This window comes from Pteropus vampyrus, unplaced genomic scaffold (genome assembly GCF_000151845.1).
Source record: "Pteropus vampyrus isolate Shadow unplaced genomic scaffold, Pvam_2.0 Scaffold3, whole genome shotgun sequence".
Lineage (NCBI taxonomy): Eukaryota > Metazoa > Chordata > Mammalia > Chiroptera > Pteropodidae > Pteropus > Pteropus vampyrus.
This window is the reverse complement of record NW_011888784.1, coordinates 2799218-2818805: the sequence shown is the minus strand read 5'-3', so window position 1 is coordinate 2818805 and position 19588 is coordinate 2799218. Positions and strand designations below refer to the sequence as shown.

The window sequence follows — 19588 nt, the reverse complement described above, 5'->3', positions numbered from 1 at the left end:
GCGTTAATTATTAACAAGAGATCGCCCAAAAGATACAACATAGAGTTATCAGCAGAGCTGTTGGGCCTATCTGTTGGGATGAAAGAGCTCATTGAGCCATTTGGGGAGCATAAAAGGCACCACTCCTGCCCTGAGCATCTGCAAGATCCCTCCAGAGCCCAGGGGGAGAGAGCAACTAGCAATTCTCATTCAGTTATGATTCTCCTTATTGAAATGCATTGAGCCATTCCGAAACCTCCGAGGTGACAGATTTATGCTTGGTCAAGGCACTAGCATTTGCAATTCAAGAATTCAAGCAATCCGTTGAACATCCATGGCAGGTAAGGCTGAAAGCCACATTTTTGGGGTCCTGGTGAGGAGCAGGATGCAGGGCTGCCCATGGTACTACAATCATTCTTTGGGGAGAATCAAGAGAACACTCAAATCCCCATATTGCAAGTCAGAATGGACTTCTCTGGAAACCTGAGCAGCTCCAAGAAGAGAAGAAACAGTATCTGGAGAGCTGATTTGAGGTGAGGAGCAAAATTAACATTTCCTGAGCACCTTCTGTGTGCTAAGCATGTGCCAAGTATTCAGTATTACATAACTAAATCTTTGTAGCACAACAACGCTATGAGTTGAGTTATTACATCAACTTGGTGACTAACTTACCCAGGGTCAGATCAGTAAGGGGCAAAGCCAGATTCACACTGGGGGCCCCAGATTCAAAATAGGAATAAATAAAATCCATTCATGCCTGGCTCCTGCTGTTCCTTCTGCCACCTTCCACATACTTGTCTCTCCTAGGACACACCTCACCCCCTCACCTGTGCTGTGTACATGGGCCTGTGTCTGGAGAACTGGGGCAAAAAATTGAGTTTCTGATTCTCAGAATGACATTACGATCCTTCCGTAGCATTTATAACCCTCTCATGTTTTCCATTTTCAAAATAGACATAGGCGGTCCAGGGTATGACCTGAATGCCAAGTTGACTGGTAATATCGGAATTTCTATAAGAGAAGCTCTAGAGGCAATCTCGTTGAAGGAAAGGTGGAAAGGACTAAGAGATTTTTCTTGAAACCTTTTGTGAGAGTGCTGTGACCCCTCATGCAAGTAAGATTGATCACCAAAAAATGGACATAATAACCAATAGATGATTAATAAAAATATGTACTTAGCTCATAAATGAAATTAATAAAAATGCATAGTTAGTACATAAAAAGCAAAAGTAAACTGAGTTAAATAAAAGATCAGAAGCTGAGGAGTTTTTTTATTTTAATTTTTTTCTTACATTTCTAACCATCCATCAATTATTCCATAACAAGGCAGTACGGTATGTTGGTTGAATGCAGGCTCCAGAAGTCAGACCACATGGACTTGAATTATGGCTCCATTATTTACTGGGTCATCTTGAGCAAGTTACTTAATTTCTCTTTGCCTTAGTTTTCTCATTTATAAAATTAGGATAATAACAGTACCTTTATCGTAGTGTCGTTTTATTAAATACAACTTGCACAGCACTTAGTGTCCAATAAATTATAAACATTCCCAATAAATGGTACTTATTATTATTATTGTTATTATTCCATGCACTGCCATCGACCTGAGGTTTTTCAGCACATGCTTTATAGATTGTTCTTCTCTTTATTAATTCTTATTTGGAACAATCTCGTAGGCAATGGCTGTTGAAGATTATGAGAAGCTAAAGATACCCCTCTAAATCATCTTCTTAGTACCTTGACCAACTTTAAATAGGTCTTGCCAAAAAAAGATGTCAGTAGCAAACAGCAAAGTATCAATAGCAGATTTAAAAATTACTTAAGGTAACAGTTATTTTCCTAAGCCTCAGAAATTAAAAATAAAAGATAGATGACAGCGTTGAACTTACGAAAAAAAGAGGTGAGAAATAATCACTAAATCTACATGTACTTTAAATGTCTCAGAGAAAGTATGTACTTTCTCATCCACTTTGTATAGGGAGAAAATGACATATGTGAGCCATTTTAATTTACTTCGGATATCATTATACAATTCCACAGAAGCATTTAAAGAGTTAAAGAAGGGGAACATCAGCCCTCCCGAAATGTGCTCACGTGGAACCACTGCCTGGCTGCTGTGTTTACAGAATTTTATTTGCGTAGAAGTACTGCAGGAGCTCTGGATGATAGTGGCTCTGAAAGAAATTAGCAAAGGTACAGATGAAGGAGGGAGTCAGCAAACCTCCTCGAGTACAGAATGTGTCGACAGTGGTCAAATGCAAAGCATAAAGACAAGGAATCTTCAGATTCTCAGAGTTGGAGGTGCCATTGCCTGTGTCCATTAACTGATCTGTACTGGAACTGCCAATGTGCTTTGTTCATAATCCTCCAGGCATTTAGCCATTTACGTTTGGTTATGGGTCAATTGCAATTGAAACATAATTGGCCTGAGTGGTTTTATGAGGGATAACTCCCTGATGGTGCCCAGCCACCTTCTGCATGAACACCGGGAGTACAGAGACCTCTGGGAGAATTCTCTCCTACCCTCCTTCACTCACCAGCTGCCGGCAGAGTTTGGGGTTCCTTTGATCTTCTTCACTCTGGAAGCTGTATTCCTTTCTTTGCTTCAGATATGGAGTACAGGCTCGTAACGTTGTTTTGCAAGCCTGAGAAAAAATATTACCATCTTATTGTCAAAAATATTAGAGAATTCTAGAATCTCAAGCAAAGAAGATTGCACTCTATCTGTGGTTTAGGGGCCACTGAGAGTGTGAAAGTGCCTTCCAGGAAATTTGAAAACTTGAACTTTAAAGGGTTGATGCTTATAAAATGACCATGTCTATAATTTGGGGGCATTGGGAAGGGCATAGCTTTATAGTTCACCATAGCTTTGTTATTATCCCATCAAAAGTGATACTGGATTCCTAAGTATCTCTCTCTCTCTCTCTCTCTCTCTCTCTCTCTCTCTCTCTCTCTCTCTCTCGACTTAAAGAAGACAAGTGGTTTGGTGGAACCCTTTGCTCCTGATGGTTTTGAAACACCCAGCTCAACTCCAAAGCAATCTTGAGGTTGATTCAACCCTGTTAGGATATGTTGTCTCCCAGAATAAAACAAAAAAATAAAACAGGGAATTGAGAAGCCAGGGACTAGAATTCTATACTAGGTGCAGAGACAAAGGCGAAACTGGGCGTGACTAAATATCCTCATTACGTGGGCTGCTGCCCCATGGATTAAACCTGGGCCTTTCTGCCCTCCCTCTCCATTAACCAGAGCTCATCTAGCATTGCCAGGTGCTGGGATTAGGCAGGTGAGGCAGCAAATGGAAAATAGCACTCTTGCTCCGAGAGCAATTACACATTGAGGAAGCACTTTTTCCAAGATTCACATGGATATGCTGCTAAGTATTTATAATTTAATTGGCAGGAACGGAGAGTCTGGCATCTCAACTCAACAGTGCTGCATTACGACTTCCTCTGTGAATGGCACAGAGATTCCATGCAGTTGGTTGGGGAGTCATGGATTTACCTTGGCGACCTGGGGATTTCTATCCTGTAAATGGATCAGGAGGGAATCTTGAGTCTGCTTAACCTGACTGGTGAAAAACTTCTTCCATTTTCGCCCAGCAAAGGCAGCCAATTGCCCGAACAAGACAAAAGCCGAGTATCTCAGGCTGTCGCTCTCCTGTGGACCCCCCATGAACAAAACAACACATTGCAGGTCATCACCAAAAAGCTCTTGCATCAGAGAAGACCACAGCCATCTCCCTTGTTTGCATGCTACAGGGTGGGCCATCAGATCCAGTCTAAAGCACTTAGCTGGCTCGGGTGGGGGACAGAGTGGGGATGGGCTGAGTCTTCAGGGAACCTCTGCATCGCAGAAGAGAAGGATTAGACGTGGGATCATTAGTGCTGCTCCCAGCTTCCCAGCTTTCTTCTTCATTAGTTAATGTTTTGGAAATAGAATACATTTATATGGTTCAAAATTCAAAATGCCCAAAAGCATTTATTTAAAAAATGTCAGTCTCTTCCTACCACTCTCCACCTGACACCAAATTTCCCTCCCCACAAGCTAACAAAGCAAATATAAATTTTGTTATAAATTTGTCATATAAACATAAATACCTAAATTTTGTATGTATCCCTCTAGAAAATTAAGAAGGAAAAAAATACGTGTCACATAGTCCTTTCTCACATTTTCACACAAATGCAAGCATGGCATGCCACAGTTCTGCATGCACCTTAATTTTTCCATTAAACAATATATCCGGGAGCTCTGTCTATGTCAACACACAAAGGAATTTTTTTCTTTTTTTTTTTGGCTGCATCATAACTCATTTGACACGTTCCCTGTTTATTACTCCCAGCATTTTTGCCTGGTCATCTCTCTTTACCTTTGGTCTGAGTTTCTTCCATCTGTAGTAGAAATAACAGTTATGTTTCTTCCTTGACACCTTGCCAGCTCTCCTTGCTTTTAGTCTGACTGGCTCGTTTGTCCCTGAGTGCATGTCTGTGGGTTTAGTCCTTTCTTCCTCTCTAAGGTGAGTGTCTGGTCCAAGTATTTCCCTTCCCAGGTGAGGAGACCGAGGCCCAGGGCCTTTCTGTGACTTGCTATCACACCATTAGGTAACAGAAAACCAAGGCAGTAACCCCACATCCTGACTCCTGGTTCAGGCAGGGACTTGTATCAGTGTTTCCTGGTCCTGTCCAGCTCCCGATGAACCAGAGGAGACAGGGCCGAAGTGGATCTCCTTGGAGGCAAGGGGCATCTAGAATTGAGGGTCATAGAGACTTGGCAAGACTGTAGACTAATGATCATTTATTTGATAAAATATTTTAAAATATTGTTTTAGTACAAGTGACACATACAAAAATTGCTTTAGTGTTTCATTTTCTTCTCTGTTCCGCGTGTGTGTGTGTGTGTGTGTGTGTGTGTGTGTGTGTGTGTGTCTGCAGCAGGCTAACTGGTTAGCTTGAAAGGAAGGTATCTCGAAGTCCTCACAGTTTCAGACCAAACGATGTATTAGTACATTTTTTTTACTTAGCCTGTCTGGTCACCTGGCAGTTGAGAATGCAGGTCCTATAGTCAGAGAGCCTGGTTTCATATTCACTTATTGGCTCTGTGAACCTTGGGCAAGTTACCTAACCTGCCTATGCCTTGGTTTCCTCATCTATAACGTGAAAATAATAATAGTGCCAACCTCATAGGGTTATTGAAGACTGTATGAGATAATCCGTGTAAATTGCCTAGCACCGTGCCTGGCACACAGTAAGAGCTCACTAGATGCTAACCACTGTTATTGTTACATTTATAAGAGAGCATTGAATACATACTGGTATTGTTGCCATCCTCATCAGTGTACATATATTCACTTCTCTATTACAATGAGAACTTGAGGAGTAGTTTTGGAATCCTAATCTTCTTTATATCTTCCATAGCCCTCAGCACGGTACTGAGTCTTTCGGTAAGATTTGTGAACAAGTAAGTGAACAACAGAGATCTTGTGCCCTGAGCAACACACTCCCCAGGGCTCACATTTCTAATCCCACTTAGACTTTCATAGCCCAGAATTTTTCTGAGCTGTCTCACTTACATCATCTAATAGAGTCCTGGTTTGAAGAGTGATGTCTATGAAGAAGGAGCCCAAACCTTTCCCCTGGCTCTTTCCCAGGATGGTGGTCAGAGTCTTCATACTCTCGTGGATGACTTCAGAACTCACGGGGTCATACAGTCCATGCACCAGCAGGTCCAGGACAATTCTCTTATACTTTCTCACCTGTTTTCAAGGTTTGAACAGTGTTAGCAGTAGCGCGGGAGTCCCTCCCATGAGTTGAAAAGCAACTCCGCTTCGAATGGTCCAATAATCTAGGGCTCGAACTAAGGGACTATGGCTTTCTTCGGGATCTGCCGCAACAACCCTCATCAAGATACAAATGCTTCTGTTGACATGACCCAACAGCCCAAGTCAGTCTTAGAAGGAGAACAGAAAGAGTGATCTGGAGCACGGCTCAAGGGTGGACAAGACTGAGCACAGCCTGTCAAGGAGAGGGGTGGACCTGGATGATCTAGGTTTCTGGGGCAGACCGGGGACCTTAACAGGGGACAAGATGACATGGTCACTGAAGTTGACAGATGATAAGGGAGGAGGTGGGGAAAACATCTTTTACTCAACAAGTATTTTCTAATAATTTTCTAAATTATTATTAGAAAATAAATTAAATTCACCAGAAAGGGTGCTGTCCAGCTGTGTGTTAATCCTTCCTGCAGTTCTTTTTCCCAAGGTTGATAATAGTGAGGTATGATGACCCTAAAATGACCCCAAATGAGTCACACCCTTAGACAATCTCCTCCCAGTAAGAGGAACCAGTGACTTGCTTCCAGCTTCTTGAATATAATGATGGTCTTGGGATGTCATTCCCATGGTTACTTAGATGATATAGGACTCCATCTTAGCAGAGAAGAGTGGGTGACACTCTATTGCTGGCCTTGAAGAAGTGGGGAGCTGGTGTCCTCTAGGACCTGAAGGTGGCATCCAGCTAAGAGCCAGCAAGGTCCTACAACTGGAAGGAACAGAATTCTTCCAACAGCCACTTCTGTTTGGAAGAGGACCTAAGCTTCAGAAAAGAGTGCAGTCTTTCCCACACCTTGATTGCAGCCTGTGAGACCTCGAGAAGAAGACCCACCTAAGCCATACCTGGACTCCTGACCCAAGGAATCTGTGAGCTAACAAATGCTAGGTATGTGGTGATCTGATACACAGCAATAGGTAGCTAGTATATGAGGTACCATATCTCAGTCCTGGAGACTCAGGCCATGAGGACTGGCCAAGCGCCATCTTCCCTTCCTACCTTGTCCGGGGTCTCACAAGCTATGGTTCCCAGGCCTCTCATTGCCATGTGACGCTTTTTAGCACTGGGGTCCCGGGCTCTTTCTGCCAAGATGAAAAACACATTCTTCAGAGGCTCCCGCTTCTGAAACCTCAGTTTCCAAGAGACCTGGGTGATGAGTCAAAATGTATTATTGATTTAAGAATGTTTAGAGTCATACCAAGCCCAGCCCCAATCCCTCGCTCTGAAGAAAATCCTTTGCTGCCCACTCAATTTCACGCCTTCTTTCTCCATCTAAAGATGTCTGATTTTTTGCTGGAAATATATTAGTTCGATCTACATAACGAAGAAACCGGTGGAGAGAGAGGAAAGGGGTAAAGAAAAATAAAAGCTGGTGTTGAGGCAGGAGGACCTCATGGGATGTCATTTGGGGGGATTATGGAGAGGGGTGCTCTCAGGCAGCTGAGAGTGTGACAGAGCTCAGGAGAAAGGGGGCTTTAGAAGAGTTAGCGTGAGCTGAGAATAGGGAGCTCTTCCATAGGACGAGGCTCACTGGATTCCTCCCATCTTGAAGGAAAGAGCTTCCTGGCCCCTTCCTGGCCCCTTCTTCCTCCTCCAGGTCTTCCCTATTTTTCTGCTCTACTTTGTATCTAAACACCTAAGTATAGACTAAGTATAGTCTAAGAATAGATATGTCTATACTTCCTTTCTCCAAATTCCTCTCCTCCCTTCTCTCTTGAGCCTTCTGCACTCAGGTCGATGTCCTCTGTCCTCAATATGGCTAAATCCGAGGGTCAATGCTCAGTGCTTAGCCTCTCAACAGCATTTGACATATTAGCAAAACACATCTACAGACATTTCAGGACACCTGAAGGATGCCCCACCCCAGAAAGCATGCATCTGAGCAATTAAGATTAGGAAAAGAAATGCATAAATAATGCAAATTGGGAAATGCTGTGGGGCTGATGCAGAAACGTGGACTTCAAGTACTTAAACTCGAAGTAACTGCAGGGCAAGAGATGGATTATCCTCTGTAGTGAGCATATGAGCCCTGACACCAGGAGGCTCTGGTGTTCTGCACAGCACAGGACCTGGCGACATGTACCAGAGCCAGAACCAAGGCAATGCAAGATGCAGACAAGACCCAAGGACTGGATCCGCAGCCCTATTGGGTGTTTGGGTGATTACCAGTCTCATCATTATTTTTGAATATTCATTGCAGTTCAGTCTATATTTTTATTACAATTTCATAGCAAGCTAAATTTACCCCAACTCATCTTCTTGTTATTCTATAAACATTCTCTCCATGTTAAAAGAACTATCATCGAACTTCTTTTCAGAAGAAGGAGCCTCAGAGGAGTGTGCTCAAGGCAGAACAGGGAAGCACACATTATAAAGCAGTTACTGGGAAGGGACATTCATTAGTAATATTTTGTGTCAAACCTTGGAAAAGAGAAACATCATCGATGTCCTTTTCTTCTTGGGCTGGGTGATGGGGATAGAAAGGGGCTGGCCCAGGATTCTTCTCTGTGTTCGGTCCATGGAACTAAAAAAAAAAAAAAAAGCAAAATCATCACATGAGCTATAAACCTTCTTGGAAGCCTCATTATCATCAAGCATGTTATATACCAAGCACTGTGCCAGGTATAAAAAAGCACCATTTCTGAGGCCTCCCCTTAGGAACCTGTCACCTTGGTGAGGAGATGGAATAGTCACATAAAAAGATAAAGAGCAATTCCAGGCACCTTGGAAGGAATCACAGCACAGGGGTCAAGACAGCTGGCCCTGGTTCCTGTTCCATCTACAATCATCGTGTAGTAGAATCACCGAAGAAATTAAATACAGATTCTGGACCCCACCCACAGAGAACTGAAGTAAAAAGTAGCCTGAAATTTTGGATTTTTTTAAAGCTCCCCCAAGAATATAAATTGGTACTGTACTTTAGAGGAGATTTTTATATTCTCTCTTACAATTTCAAAATACACATATCTTTCAGCAATTTTTCCAGCAGATCCATTGGCACGTCATATGCTCGAGGATGTACACAGAAGATAGACATCGTAGCTTTGTAATGAACAATATAATGTCCTTAAATAGTTGTAATATAAATAAATCACACACATATATGTTAGAACTATCCAACTTCAGGACGACTGCCATGCAGCCATTAAAAAAGAATATTGGACAGATCAAAGTGTGCTAAAATGATCTCCAAAATATACTGATGAGTGGAAAGTGCAAATTAGTGTGTAAGTGTGCTACTATTTGTGTAAACACAAAAACGAAGGAGATAAATCTATATGTACAGTTATACTTGCATATGCATAGAACAGGGAAGAATACCCAAGAAACTTTAACAAAAATTGCCTCTGGGGTGGAAATCTGAGCAACTGAGGTGGGAGGAAGACTTACTTTTTTCACACTTTTAAAAAAATATATATCCAGTTTTTACCACGTAATTTTTATCATGTAATATCCAGTAATTTTACCACATGTATATGTTATTTAAATTATATGTTATAAGTAAACGACTCTCAAAGTGATTCTGAACTTCGGCCTGAGTTGAGGTCCACCAGTATACATCAGTACTTCTTAGACTTTAATGTTCACTCAGATCATCAGAAGATCTTGTAAAAATGCAGATTCAGATTCAATGGGTCCAGAGTAGGGGCTCCCGATTCTGCCTTTCTGATGGCTCCCAGGGGACACCTGCTGGTATGCGGGTGTAAAGAGCTGGAGAGGACCGTGTCTGGAACAGCTGGTAGAGCCCACACACAGCGCACGGGAGAACCGTCCGGGAGAGGCGGAAGTGTTTTTGACATGCTGAAATTCCAGGGGGGTTCCACGAACAGGCACTGAGTCTCGTGGTAGTAGTAGTGATAACAATGAAAATAGGAGAGTGGTCAAAGATAAGGCTCCAGGAAGTAAAGGCCAGCTCTGAGGGACTTTGACCACGCGCGAGTTTAGTTGCAATTGTGTTTTGTAGATAAAAGTGAACCATTAATCTTTTTTAATTGAGGTGAAATCCACACAACACACAATTAACTATTTTAAATATTGTACGACCCCTACCTCTATTTAGTCCTAAACTTTCTCATCACTCCACAAGGAAACCCCATACCCATTAAGGAGTTACTCCCCATTCTGCCCTCCCCACAGCCCCTGACAGCTATTAATCTGTCTCTGTGAATTTATCTATTCTAAATATTCTATGTAAATGGAATCATTCAAAATTGTGTCCTTTCATGTCTCGCTCTTTTTCTCTGCTCATAATGTCTTTGAGGTTCATCCGCGTTTGGAGCATGCATTGGCACTTCATTTCTTTTTATGCCTGGATAATATTCCATTATACGGATATACCACCCTTGTTCATCCATTCACCTGCTGATAGACACTTGGGTTGTTTTCACTTGCTGGGTATTGTGGGTAGAGCTGCTATGAACACTGGTGGACAAGTATTTCTTTGAGTATCTACTTTCAGTTCTTTTGGGAATGTACCTCGGTGCGGAATAACTGAGTCATATGGTAATTCTATGTTTATCTTTTTGAGGAATCACCAAACTGTTTTCTACAGTGAATGTACCATTTTACATTTCCACCAACAGTGTGCCAGAATTCCAGTTTCTCCACATCCCCACATTGTTATTTTCTAGTTTTTAAAATTATTATTACATCCATCCGAGTGGATGTGAAGTGATGTGTCATTGTGGGTTTGATTAGCATTTCCCCGATAGCAGCTTTTTGTGCACTTGTTGGTAATTTGTATATCTTGAAATATCTATTTAAATCTTTTGTTCATTTTATAATTGGATTGTTTATCTTTTTGAGTTGTAGAGTTCTTTATGTATTCCGGTTACTAAATCTTTATCAGATATATGGTTTTAAATATTTTCCCCATTCTGTAGGTTGTCTTTTCACTTTCTTAATAATATCTTTGGATGCACGGTAGTTCTGAATTTTGACGCAGTCTAGTTTATCGATTTTCAGTGTTGGTGCTCATGCTTTTAGTGTTATACCTAAAAATCCATTGCCAAATCTAGATCATAAAAATTTACTCCCTTGTTTTCTTCTAACATTTTTATAGTTTTAGTTATATTTTGGTTGTTGATCCATTTTGAATCATCTTTTGCATACAGTGTGTGTTACCAGACCAACTTCATCCAAACCGTTGACTTTTATTTGTTTTGGTTTTATTTTTATTTTATTTTATTTTATTTTTAAGTAGGAGCAATGACAGGCAAGTAGCTGCAGTGATTCTCAACCCTGGCTGCTTTAAGGTCACCCGAGACCACGTCTGTGCCCCAGACCACATCTATCCTTGTCTCTAGAGGTGGGCCCAGGCAGCAGTAATGTCTAAAGCTCATCAAGTAATTCCAGTGGGCAGTCACTGAACTACAGTACTAGTGACCGACCACTTTGGTTTGCCCAGGCCTGAGGGGTTTCCTGGGACATGGGATTTTCAGTTCTAAGATTGGGAAAGTCCAAGACAAGCAGGGACAAGCTGGCCATCCTATTGATTGTTCTTGAGACTTAAACTTATTTAAATGCAGGCAGTGGATAGAACCCAACCCTGTTAAACAGCTGTGCTTTGGCACATTGGACTGTTTGACCTGGAGGTGTATGGGGATTTGGCCTCTTCACTATCTTTGCCCCATGTGGTTTTGGTAATGCTCCCTTGGTCAGAAGACACTGGAGAAGTGCATGAAAATAATTCCTCACCCATACCCCCCACTCTCTATTTCTTCTTCATCTCTGGCCAGCAGACTTCCCCCAACCACTGCAATGAGGGACCTAAATTAAAACCCAGAAAACTGCACCCCTACGAATCAGCCAGATTTTTTTTCAGTTTGAGTAAAGGCATTCTCACATGCATTACATGAAGCCAGAGATTCTCGCACACGAGCATGCAGTGGAATCACATGGAGGCCTTGTTAAAACACAGGTGCCCAGACCCGACCCGACCCCCAAAGTTCTGTACATCTGAAGCGGGGCCTCACATGTGCATTTCTAACAAGCTCTCAGGTGCTGCTGGTCGGGGCCACACTTGGAGAGTCACAGTAATACCATGCCAATGCTTTCCAGAATAAAGGAATTTCAAAATTCACAGAGGCAAAACACATGGACACACACACACACACACACACACACACACACACACACACACACAAACCCCACCTGCTCAGAGGTTTCTTTCCTGGGTTTTCTGCACACAATCTGTTTCAACAGAACCTGCCGCTTCTCAGGCCGAACGCTCTGGGTCCAAGCTGACCGTGCCTAACAATGTGTATAGGGAGTTTAAAAGAAGCAAAGCTCCCTCAAGCTGAGGGCCCTTCGCCAAGGAGGGCACAGGCCTCATTGTAAAACAGCTGGTGTCTCTGTCCTGAAGCATAAGACAGTCGCTTGACGCTTCTTTCCATTGGGAGGAAAGCACTCCTGGTTCTCTGTTCTTTACACTTGACTTCTCTTGCAGGATCAGCAAAGCCGCTGAGGGCTGCAGCCATCTGAGACAGCCTTCCAGGCCTCAGAAGCCAAGTACTCAGGCTTGTCCCTTTGTAATGACACGTCTAGAACTTAAAGTCTTGGAGGCTCTCGAGCAGGGAAAAGTGAACGAGAGCTGAGTGCTCCGTGTGGAAAATAGAGCATGTGGTTAGAGACACACAGGGCTTCACCTCTTGCTCACCACCTCTGCTAGCAAACCCCTCCTCACCTCCCCACTTCCCCATCGCAAGATAAACTCTGTAATCTAGTTCGATCTCACAGGTTGTCAGGCTCATCTCAATATTGAGTGCAGGAAAAGCATTTCTCATAGTTGGCTGGACCTCCTACATCTGAATCCTCTGGAGCTCTCGTTATAAAAAAACTCCAGGCCTGTCCCATAATTATTGGATCTGAATCGGAGGGAGCATACGGCCTGAACACTGCATGTTTTTACAAGGTGCCTGGTGATGCTACATACACGCTGGCATATAAGAACCTCTGCACTGGAAATGAGATCACCCCAGAACTGACAAACACTATTAACCTGAGGCCATGCATCAGGAGAGGCCCCGAAGCCTGAGGAGTAGCTGGGGCCCACGGTAAGCCAGGGGAGAGCATCGGTCTACAGATAACAAGAGATTGAAGGCATATATTTGTGAAGCACACTGAATTTCACTTTCAAAATAAAATGAAAATCCCATCGAGCTGTACAGGCATGATTCGTGCACTCTTCTTGGGTACTATTCTTAAATTGAAAGCTTCCTTAAAAAATAAAGTAAGCTAATTCGGGATCCCAAAGACCATCACCTGGAGTTTTGTGTCTCTTGAGTTTGCAGCTTCTTAAAGGACTCCTGCCACCCACCTGCCCTCCCTGCAGCCTGCAGTGTCCTCCCTCCTCCTTTGCAACAACTGAAGTCCTTCAGACCCAACCCAAGGAAAGAAAAAGATATATTCCATCTGTCACAATACAGGATCTCAAAGGGAAACATTTTAAGTAAACTATGAATAAACACGGCTCGCGGATTCTAAGATTTCTTAGGTGTTCTAACTGCACCTCACCCCCAAACAGCTGTTCTTTGCTATGAGAATTAATTTTTTTCTAGTGGGTCGCTCTGGTCATCACAGGTGTTCTAGTCTAGTGAGGCCATGGCTGGGAGGTCACCTGGCTACCTTGAAGCCAAAGGCTTGGTCCTGCTTATAGTTTCACACATCCCTGTGCATGTTCTATAACAAATTCTTCTTCCTGTGGGAAGTGCTTCTGAGTGTGCCAGTGCCCTGTCCCCATGTTTTCCCCAACCTTCCCTCCCCCGCCGCCCCCCACCGTCCCCCGCCCCGGGCCCTTGGAGCTTGGCTGCTTTGCCACATTATCGTTCTACCGGGTCTTCCCGAACAGACATGGGTTCGAGGTGACTTAGAAGACTGTTCAGGGCTTTATGCTGAATCCTAGGTGCCTTTGCAAACTTAACTCCTTCTGACTCAAAATATTAACTTTATATAATAATCTTTTTACTTATTGAAACCAAAAGGTACATATAAAAGCCATAATTATAAAGCACTTTGATTCTATCTGTAAAATGAGAAAAAGCAATTATTCGATTTCTAACAATCCTTTCAACCCTGAACTTTTTAATGATAATAATAATAATAGCACCATTTCTTAGACACTTATATATGCTAGGCACTATATTTACCACTTTGTATATACTGCAGGAGATGCTGTTTTAACTGACCTCCGCTTAACCAACCGGCCAGGTTAACCATGTTCTCCAAGGCCTCTGTGAACTGTACCAACCAATGTTTGTGGCTGATAGTAACTCCTGACCTCTACTCCACTAGTCCTTATATGCTTACCAGGGATCAGTTTAGGACAGCTGTACTTGACTGTTGTAACGGAAATTTAAATATCACAGCAACTGATGAAATATGAGTATACAAAGAAAGGTGTTGCTATGAAAGCAAGGTTGAATGTTTCAGAAAGATTCAACAGTGGGAAGCTGTTTTTAAAAATTGCTATCTAATGAGGTGTGGACAGTAAAAGTTTTGAAAAAGTTTTAATAATCTGGAATGATTATTGGAATTAGAATGATTTTGCAGAAAGTGCCTTCCCAGATGTCTTTATATTCTCACTACACTGAAAGAAACCAAAACTAGAGCTCATAAATGAAGTACAATGTGCATGGCTTATGCGAGAAAGACAATTCACACAGCACCAACTAGTGGAAAAGGCCGTTCAAAGAAAAGGCCGTGGCCCTACATTAAAGATTGAGAAATTCTATGTTTTAAGGTAAAATAAAATATTTGACATATGTGTCATCTTTTATAAATCTCTGCTTTAACCGACTTCTCCCATTAACTCTCTAAAATCCAGTTTTACCCTCTCAAAGAAGAGGCCTTTTCTGTATTTCCTTTAATCCTCGCAACAGCCTGGAGGGGTAGGTTTAATTATGCCTGTTTTAGAGACCGGGACAGCCCGTAGAGGCAGAGGTGCGTTCCAAACTCCCAAATCTACACTTTCCGTCACTGTTACAAGATATATCCCGCTCCTAGACAGTGTCCTGTGTGCTGACACACCGTAGACACTTCAGTTTGAAGCATCAATATCTCCCCTTCCGTCCCCTCTCATCCTAAAGCTGTTTGTCGACTTAATATAATTGTCTCTAGTCCATCTATGGGTTGATACAGATCGAATTGACATAGTTTGTGAAAAGAAAAAAAAAATTGTCTTGATGGTCAACATGGCCCACTTCAACTTTAGAAGAGAACGTCAACTCCCTCTGATACCAGTGGCCTAAGTGACAGTCCAGAAAGACTGGGGAGCCCCAGTGGGCGGTGGCTTCTTTCCGCAGCAGTCTGGGCTGGCCCTTACCTGCGGCTGGCTCACACGTGGTGAGGTGATGCGCTTGTGTCTGGAGCGCTGGTCGGGAGCGACTTGGAGGGAGGGGCTGTTGTTCTTGGGGTGGCAGCCAAATGGGATGACTCGGCTCAATTTTTCCAGCCCCGAATTTCTAACGCGGAAGAAGGGAAATGAGAAGGTGAAGCAAAGTGTGTTCAGGATAACGGGTTAGCACTGAGTGTTGGAAAGTGAAGGAAAAAATCAAAGTTTAGATGATATTGGGGTGGAGGAGAGACTTGTCCTCTGCTACCGACAAGGTTATTCTAGATGGACACAAGCATCACTTGTGCCCTTTACCTCCCCAAACTGCGCTGAGGTGTTTTTTCCTCCCCCTTCTCTCTCGCCCCCCACCCCACCCCAGCGCTGTGCTTTCTCTTATTCTTCCCTCATTCCGAGTCTTACCCACACTTTTCTAAAGAAAGGACTGCAATTTTGAGGCTCTTCTGCACCAGATGAAACGGCTCTGCCCAGAACAGTTCCCTCATGCTGCCACCAGATGGCAGCATCACTCAATAGACGGGTTCCGGGCGGCCTCCGCACCCAGCCGCCGCTGTAGCGTTTCCTTAGTCCTGTTAGGGCTGCATTTAATTTACGGATGGGGCACTGTGTTCCAGGCCAAGCGGCCTCATTGTGACTGATTGGTGCACCAAACACTAGAGCTTTAACTGTTGATGACCCTTCCTGCTCAATAAACACCACTGGTCCTGAAAGGACTGTTTTAAACTATCAGCAATTTAAATGATTTATTGGTAAAACAAAACAAATCAAAAACCTGGGTGTGATGGTATTTGCAGAATTTGAGATCTTCCCTCCTCCCATCATTCCTCCTTCCTTGGACTCTACAACCACGTGCATAAATCTACCAATAATTGTTTATTGTCTGGCCCCGTGTTGGGTAACATGGGCGATATGTGTTAAAAGGGCGGGGAAAATGACATTTCAAAGCTCTAGGAGCATATTATTATGCTAACAGATAACATTTATTGAATATTTCTATGTGCCAAACATTGGGGTAAGTAAATATTACACAGACTATCTTGTTTGATTCTTACACCAAATCTAAGGTAAGTATCTTGGCATCTTAATTTTAAGAATGGGGAAATTGAGGCAAGAGGGATGACCTTGCCAAAGGTCATACATTTAATCAGTAGCAGAGTTAGAATTCAGCCACAAGCAGGCTGATGTCAGAGTTTAGACTCTTAGACGCCGTGCTGTGCAGTGGGTGAGCGTGGGAACTCTAGGAGATAGGCGGACAAAGACGAACCAGAGGAGTGCGTCAGAACGCAAGGTCGAAAGGAAGAAGCGCAGGGCCAGGACCAGTGCGCCTGAGGAAGCAAGAATGGCGTTCAAACAATGCCCCGTGTGAACTGGGCCCCCGTGGGCATCCCCGGTGACCTCTGCGAATGCAATTTCAGCAACGACAGAGAAAGGAAGCTAGCAAATCTAAGGGGCCGTGTGGAAAGAGGAAATTGAGATGTCCGGTTGCACAAGGAAGGCGATAAATAGACTCGAAGAGACGGCAAGGTCCAGCGAAGGCATTTCGGTTTTCTAGTGTGCTTTTTAAAAATAGACTAAAACTTGGGCACGTTAGAAAACAGTTGCAAAGGAAACCTAAGATATGGCGGTGCGAGTAGCGAGAAGTGGAATAGGAAGAGGCAACTGGCTGGACCAGGGGGCCAGGGGAAAGAGTGAGCTCTGGAGAGTTGTTGTCTGAAACTGGGAGACATCCGCAGACGTGGAGAGATGTCAGCAGAAAATGAGAATGATGAGCAAGTTCAAGTCATCAAATTAGCTGTAATCTTTCCAGTAAAACCAGAATTGGGTTCACTGCCAGGAGTGGGAAGGCGACTGCGGAAGACATCCTGGCACTGAACGGATCCCCGGATTTCTTAGGATGACCAAAACGCAGAAAAAATTAAACCTGGCGACAGAGGAGGCTGAAGTTTCTTCGTATTCAGGTGTTAAGACGTTTGACAGAGAAACAGTGTCTTCCTCGTTTGTCAAATAAGAAAAATAAAGTGCAGACAAGCTTTCCTGTTTGGCTTAAAGCCACAAAGAAAGCCAGGTTCAGAACCAGAATTAGTACTCGGAAGCCTTTCTTTCTTTCTTTTTCTTTTTTCTTTTTTCCTTTTTTTTTTAATGCCTGCAGCACCTGGTCTTCCTAGGTGGTCTCCCATCCAAGTACTAACCAGACCCGATCCTGCTTAGCCTCGAGATCAGATGAGACTGGGCACGTTCAGGGTGGCATGGCCATAGACTTGGAAGCCTTTCTGATCCGACTTCACCTCTATTAAACACTTCTCACAAAGGGCCTGGACAGAGCTAATGGTCCCAGAGAGTCTCAGACACAGCACAAATTTGGGGAGTATCCAAACTAGGACACGATGCCCAAGAGAACTAAGATTCCCCAAATATGGCGTAAGAGAAGTCTTCTGGGAATTAGGTTTCTTCCATACATATGGAAGTTTCTTCCATAATTTGATTACAATACATGATGTCCTTCACATATCATAATTATTTAATTTTGTTTAACGACTCTATTCATTCTCAGTTAATATTTCTTTATCATCAGAGGTGCACTGGGACTGATGCATCTGGAAAATTCACAGAGGGCAATTATTTAGTCTGCATCCCTAAGAGAAGGGCAGCAGGCAGAAGTCAACCGATCAACAATTCACTTTCGATTTAGACTCGGAAAATGAGGACCAATGACAGTCGCCCGTCAAAATGCTGTCTCTGCAGTGTCAGGATTTTCAGAAGATCCTCCTTCTGTGATTGTGCGTTGCCTAACAGGAAAACTTGTCTAGGAGGAGTGGTTTTTAGTTTCCTCCCTCTCATCTTCTTTCAGAAAACACCCGCTAGCCAGACCAAACCCACTCTTGATTTTCACTTTCAAAAAGAAATAAAATCAGCCGCCTGCTAGGCCCCAAATTAGGAATACCAGCTTCTCACTCATTCGCTCTTTATCTTCGAAGGTTTACTGAGATCCCCCCTTCGACAAGGCAGAGTGCTCGTCAGGTGGCACAACACTTAGACTGTACCCTCCAGGAGAACCAGCCAGGAGAGGAGTTGAGACGTGGCCTTACATGTCCCTGGGAATCAGTAAGTGCCATAGATAGGAAGTGACAAAGAACACAGAGTCAATGGGCAGTCCAAAAGGAAATCGTTTGTAAAGGAAGGGAGATCTGCACCTGAGCTTATTGGAGACAGACTTTAGCGGGGAGAGATCAAGAAGAAAGGCATTCTAGAAGACATGCACAGCATGGGCGTGGGTGCCCAGCCAGACGACCCCCGATGAGCCATGTAACCTCATGTTCCCCCAAACTCTTCCACAAGCCACCTGCACGGACGGCAGAGCCAGAGCTGCCTGCAGCAAGCACACATCCCTTGGGAAGTTCATCTCAAACTTCAGGCCCTGTTTGCTTTCACACACCTGGTTTGATTTAACAAAAAGCAATGATCTCTTTGTCTCAAATCTTTGAATAGAGTAGATGTCACAAGGAGAAGCACCCCGTTTATCCTTTGGCTTCGAACACCCGCTGTCACAGAGGAGCACAGCCTGAGCCTTCTGACATCCAGAGGCGGAGTAAACGGAAAGCTCTCCAGGTCTACAAACTCTATGGAGAGAAAGCCACTCTCGGCCGTGTCCTTGTCCAACCCACCACCTGGCTGTCCTGTCTTCTGTTTTTCTGACTTTATTACTTGACAGTCCTTAGTAGTACCAGGATGCAAAAATAAGTTGAAGCTCATCCGTAAGGAACCCGAGATAATCTCTGAAAATGGTCCACTACTCACTTGACCCAGAAAACCCCACAAAATCATGCAAACCAGGAGGTTCAGATTTTCATGCTCACTTTATGAGCATCTGTGAAACTGCCCAGACCATCAAAGGTTTGCATATCTGAAAAGACACCAAGTCTCTAAAAGATGTCACTTTACAGAAGCAACACATGCCACCTCATCACTTCGATGGTGGAATGCCCAAGCTAAACAGTGGGGCAGGACAGAAGGTGGATGGCCCCAAAAGCGTGCTGAGTTTTTCCTGCGCATGCTTAGAAATGCGGAGAATAATGCCAACCTTGAGAGTTTAGATGTCAATTCTCTGGTCAGTGAGCTCATCTTGGTGAACAAAACGCCCAAGATACATCTCCAAGGCTTACAGAACTTACGGTCGGATTAACCCCTACACGAACCCCGCCTGCTAGATCGAGATGATCTTTACTGAAAAAAAAAAGAGTAGATTGTTGCCTAGAAGAAAATTATATCCCCGAAGAAACTGAAGAAACAAAAACTTATGGCCTGGGAATAAATTCAGCATGAAATAAATGCAAATAAAAGTTAAAAAGAAAAGTTCAAGCGTAAACACCTTTCCTGTCTGAGACATTCATTAACCCCACCTACACCATCACCAATACTCCTCCTTCCAAAAATAATC

General features: G+C 43.4%; 1 protein-coding gene and 1 pseudogene across 1 annotated transcript; both read right to left on the bottom strand.

Moving 5' to 3' along the window:
- Positions 1–2016: 2016 nt before the first annotated feature.
- MRO (maestro) lies at positions 2017–15620 on the bottom strand. The gene is made up of 8 exons (XM_023530888.1): positions 15556–15620; positions 15127–15265; positions 8226–8328; positions 6804–6950; positions 5549–5731; positions 3484–3639; positions 2517–2624; positions 2017–2153 (listed from the first exon to the last, which is right to left on the bottom strand). The coding sequence occupies exons 3-8, from the start codon at positions 8322–8324 to the stop codon at positions 2100–2102; spliced, it is 747 nt and encodes a 248-aa protein (XP_023386656.1). The 5' UTR covers positions 8325–8328; positions 15127–15265; positions 15556–15620; the 3' UTR covers positions 2017–2099.
- Positions 15621–17293: 1673 nt separating this feature from the next.
- On the bottom strand, positions 17294–17411 carry LOC111741581 (annotated as a pseudogene).
- Positions 17412–19588: the final 2177 nt, after the last annotated feature.